This window comes from Cyprinodon variegatus, unplaced genomic scaffold, assembly GCF_000732505.1.
Source record: "Cyprinodon variegatus isolate N-32 unplaced genomic scaffold, C_variegatus-1.0 Scaffold18, whole genome shotgun sequence".
Classification (NCBI taxonomy): Eukaryota; Metazoa; Chordata; class Actinopteri; order Cyprinodontiformes; family Cyprinodontidae; genus Cyprinodon; species Cyprinodon variegatus.
Genome location: NW_015150471.1, coordinates 2,263,295 through 2,268,503, shown reverse-complemented (window position 1 = coordinate 2,268,503; position 5,209 = coordinate 2,263,295). Strand labels below are relative to the sequence as shown.

At 40.6% G+C, this 5,209-nt stretch overlaps 1 protein-coding gene across 1 annotated transcript in view; it reads left to right on the top strand.

Annotated features, from left to right (window-relative positions):
- Positions 1 to 3,033, top strand: part of LOC107092838 (ORM1-like protein 3) — a 7,005-nt gene extending 3,972 nt beyond the window's left edge. The window contains exons 3-4 of the mRNA XM_015387510.1: positions 543 to 694; positions 2,012 to 3,033. Coding sequence (XP_015242996.1) covers positions 543 to 694; positions 2,012 to 2,147 — 288 coding nt within the window. The 3' untranslated portion in view covers positions 2,148 to 3,033. The remainder of the gene's footprint in view (positions 1 to 542; positions 695 to 2,011) is intronic.
- The last annotated feature ends 2,176 nt before the right edge of the window (positions 3,034 to 5,209 follow it).

Here is a 5,209-nt window from a genome sequence, read left to right as displayed (position 1 = left end):
TACCTACGCAAATTAAGGGGAAATACACTTGATTTAAGACATTTTTACTTATTTCTAGATTGTTTTTCCAGTGATGGATGGGGTATTTAGAAGAATGTGTGTTATTAATTTCTCCATTTTCAAATGAGGCATTAATCAGTGTTTCATGAGATGTTTTAAAACTTTGGGTATTGTTTTATATCCTAACCCTGGCTTCGATTTCTCCTCGACTCTTTGCTGTGTTCTTTGGTCTTCATTATGCTGGTTTGTACTCTAACAAACCTCTGAGAAGAAAACCTTTATACTAAATTAAATTAAACAGAAACGGGACTTTTATTGTGTTTTATTTATGTGTGTCAGAGTAAAGAGGATAATCATAACCAGTTTAAAAGTATCCACTGTTAAAATGTATTGAAATTCTTGCTTCTAACTATAACTTCGTCCTACAAGAAGCTTTTGCTTAAATCTTTCTGGGTTTTTTGTGCTTCTAACCCGTTTTTTCATTTTTAAGACTTTTTCTTCTTAATGTAAATTTGACTTCCATGTTGTTGTGTTCGTTGCAGTGCATGTACCTCCTGCTCCACACGGTCAAAGGGACGCCCTTTGAGACCCCAGATCAGGGGAAGGCTCGCCTTCTGACACACTGGGAGCAAATGGACTATGGCGTGCAGTTCACTGCTTCACGAAAGTTCCTCACAATCACGCCCATTGTCCTGTAAGTGACCCCTCCTCTGATTAAATGCTCCCTTGAGCCATTTTCCTCGTCAATATACTCTCTGCTGCCTTAATTGTTATAAAGTGGGCCAGTAGATTAGGAAACAAACTTAAAGAGAGGCCGGTTTATGCAGGTGCACCAATAAGTGCTTTCCTGGCTTTTCCTTCCCTCGTTATCATGAGAGTTCAGTTTACAGGAGGCACTTTGGTTTCCTGGGTCTGATTTGCAGGCTCAGCAAGAATACGGTAATGAGAGCAGCTCTGCAGGTGTACACATCGCTTCTTTCCACACTGGTCTCGTATTTGCAGCTAGCAGGAAGTAGCTGCAGTACTTTGTTTTGGTTTTTGTTTTCTGCTGAATTTACACTTACATGAGGATGTTCAGCTGCTGCAGAGGAGAATATGGAATTATTTGTAATAAATATAAAGCAACTAAAGCAGTTGCTCAGAAGACTTATGCACATTTTCAATGTTAATAGGACGAATTATCATTGGTGTGCGAGATATGAAAAATTTAGCTGCTTCAGCTGATGGATCTACCAGATATTGATGTTGGATTTTACTTCTAGTCAAAACAGACATGTTGGTCAAATTAAGAGATGCATTTTAAGCTAAATCTATCAGAGGTATGAAGTATTTCAGGCTTTCTTTCACCGGTATGATTCCTCTCACTGTTAATATATATTTGATTAATTCTATCATCGCGTTCTGAGATGGATAACAACTAACAAATCTCTTACTGACCAATGTTTTCGTCTATTTGAGGGGGTTAGACTGGTGTTTTCTGTCCACAAGAAGAATAAATCCCTGGTAGGCATACATCCAGATTTCTTACGCAATTCCTTCTCTTAATCCCAAATTTCAAGGCTAAACTGGGGAAGAGGTTTTGCAGTTTGCAAATGCATCCGCCTGGAATCTGTTAGAATTTCTTAAGTGTACAGAAGCCTGACCTTTTATATACTTTGTTTGAGGGTTTGGGATGAAAACATCTTGTGCCTTGTTGCTGTTTTGTGGGTTGAAATATGTTTATTTTTTTACTTTAGTGTTTCCTACTTTAATAAGATGGTAAAAAGTGGATTATAGAATATTAAATCAATTATAACACACTCAAGGAAAGTAATAATCACTAGACCTTTTAAATGAAAAATCAGAATCTATTGAAGTGTTCTATATTTGTCCTATTGCAAAACCTTATGGTTAAATCTTTACTTCTTAAGCGCATAAAAAGGTCATATTTTAAAAACTGTTATGATGAACAAGGTTCTTAGGATTCCTTGAACACTATGCTCTCTCTCTCTCTATTCTGTTTTTCCTTCAGGTACATTTTAACCAGCTTCTACACCAAGTACGATAGAGCCCATTTTGTGGTCAACACAGTGTCTTTGCTCACTGTGCTTATTCCCAAACTGCCGCAGTTGCACGGTGTTCGGATCTTCGGGATTAACAAGTACTGAAAGTCTGGAAGAAGAAGAGGAAGTCTAATTTTCCCCTGGATTGCTAAGAGAACACATTGTGCTGGGCCTCTGAACAAGACCCTCGGTACCTTATGCTGCTAGAGCTACTGAAAGGAAGCCCTCCAAGGATACTGCCATAGCACCCAATCCGAAAAACTCTGGGGAGAGAGAGCACAAGAGGAACGTGTCGGGTTGCAAGAAACTGTGATTTATCCTCATGTTTTACAGACACTATAGATCTTATTGAAGGATGAAGTCCCTGATATTTCTGAAGAAAATGTACAAAGGAGTGTGTTCAATTTTCCTCAGCTGGAAACGAAGCAGTTTTTAAAGTTAGCTTTAGCGTAATGATACACTACTGTATTTATTCAGCCTCGCTCCAGTCTGCAGCTTCATCTCTCATGAGGTTTGTGGTTAAAGTGGAGAGCAACAATACTACACTGACACGGATTGGGACTGGCAAAGAGCTGCAGAGGACAGACATAAGAAACCACCAGGTTTTATATTTGGCTCCTCTGGCTGCTCTGCTGTGCTCGGGGTCAGACTGGTAAGTTTAGCAGGCCCTATTTTTTATCTGGCCGTTTCCATATTTGGAAAACCTCTGTCCTGGTTTGTCCTGCATGCAAAGTGCTTTGGCACAGACCATGTGAGCAAAGCAACGGGCCCACAATGTCAGTTAGGAGATAAGATTTCTGTTTTTAAAACAACAACAAGGGTACGTAATTATCCCACAATGGTACTTGAGTTGCTTCAGCTGGTTCCTGTTAGCAGATCAGACATCGGAGCTGAATTTAATGCAATTAAAAATGGAGCATGCTATTGAGGATGTTTTCCATATTTACTTCAGATGAGCAAATTGAAATTCTTCTGACTTATGATGGCCTTTTTCCTTATTTTCAGTTTCAAGAAACTAGTTAATTTTTTTTTTTTGTCAAACACAATGTGACACCTATTGACTCCGCTGCTCTTAAGATATTGGGAAGAGAAAATAAAGGGATTTCTTACCAGAATTTTAAACAGAGTTTTGTTTCTTTGTTTGTCGTCAGCGATAAACTATCCGAACCGAGAGCTTAAATATTTTGGTATTTTCCCAATTTTGCCAATCTTCAACTAATGCTGTTACTGCCAATGCGCTTTACAGGTGCAGACCATTAACCATTACCTGTTAAATGTCCTGGTGCTACAAAGTCAAGCTTGTTCTTCATGCAGGTTGGAGTTCACCAGGGCTGCTCCTTGTCATCTTGGTTGTGTTCATGCACATGATCTTAAGTCCCAGTCATGCAATTAGGACATCTAGTGTGGAGACTGTGTTTTTCTTTGCAGGTGATGTGGACTTATCATTATCTCCAAAGCTACTCTTTATAGAGGATCAGTCACAGTAGAATGTGAAGAAAAAAGCACATTTTGTGCACTCATCGGACAGGTACTGATGAAATGTGCTAAGATATAACCAATTATCTCATAACTACAGATACATGATACAGAAAAGTGCTTTCCTCTCTCACCCTCTGTACATCTCTGTAAGTTACATTTCTTTGAATTTAGTATTCAATACATCCATCCATCCTCTACCTGTTGGGGCTGGTGCCTATTTCTAAGTGTATGGGTACACCCCAATACAGGGCACCAGTTTATCGCAGGGCAACAAAGAAACACACAAACATGCAAACACTCAAACCTAAGGTAATTTCACAGTAGTTCATGGTTTGGGATTATGGGAGGAAGCCGGAGTACCCAGAAAGAACCCAAGCTTGCACTGGAAGAACATGCAAACTCCATGCAGAAAGACCCCAGGCAGGAATTCAAACCCAACACCTTCTTGCTGCAAGGAAACAGTGCTACAGGCTCTGCTTTAATATTCAGTCCATCTTTTGAAACAATTTAGGCCAAAAGTTGGCAGATTGCCGTCACCAGCAAAGCACTGACCAATAATTGGTTTCAGTTAATAGAAAGGTTGAAAAAAATCAGCCGTTGAAATAATAATCAGTCCCCCATAAAATTGCTGCCCATTGCTGGTCAACTGGTTGAAAGAACATTACTACACCTCATAATTTGTGAAAGACAAAATGTCCCTTTGTCTGTAATACCTATTCAACACCATCCAGTTACTCCTACGATACTTTTTTGTTAACAAATTACTGTGTCAATGCCATAAACAATCATACTTAATAAATATACCACCATGGTTACACTCATAGAGTTTGAGGCACACCGTGTTAAAGGTATAGAGGATGATCTTTTACTTCTTAGTGGATCATCAAAATAAGTGGTCCTCCTAATTGTCAATCATTCTGTTGATAGTTTTACATAAGGCCGTCCTATGTGCTCGTCCCATAAGCTATCTCTTTCTGCACATACTGTCATGAACCAATGACAGATGGACCCAGTATTCAAGGAGAGACAATCAGTAGAAAAGTTCAAAAAAGTTTATTAAATAAAACAAAAACTATAGTGGAGCTGTGGCTCGCTGACACAGCAGGATGGGGAGCGGGGCACCGCCCAATCTCAGACATTCTGGTTTAACAGTCCAGTCCAAGAATGCCCCCAAAGCTGCAGTTCCAGAGGTCTTGCAGGAAGCCGATCCTGGTCAGGGATTCAAAACAGACAGGAACAAACCGAACAGGATCCAGATCAGGCTGGAACAGACAGTTGGCAGGATCCAGGCTTCCAGACATCGTAGAGCTCCCAGACAGGTTCAGAGTCTTACTGCGACCGAAAGCATTACCAGGCAGTCACACACAGGAGCAGACAGGATCAGGTGCAGACAGGCAGGCTCAGTGGCAGAGGGTAGCAGAGACAGGACGTGGAACCAGAACTTGATGCAGGACCTTTAAACTGGTCTCCTCCCTGGAGCCAGGCTTACTGAGATAAAACCTGAACCTCCCCACATATAGAGCCAAAAACCCAGAGGACTCCGCAGGGGAGGAACAGTGGACGATCAGGAGACAAGACAAACACAAAAACCCCTTTCCACTGGCCGCCAGGATCCAGAACAAGAACCAAGGCAAAAACTGAACAGACAGACTAACAGAAAACAAATAATGATCTGGCCCTGAATGCTC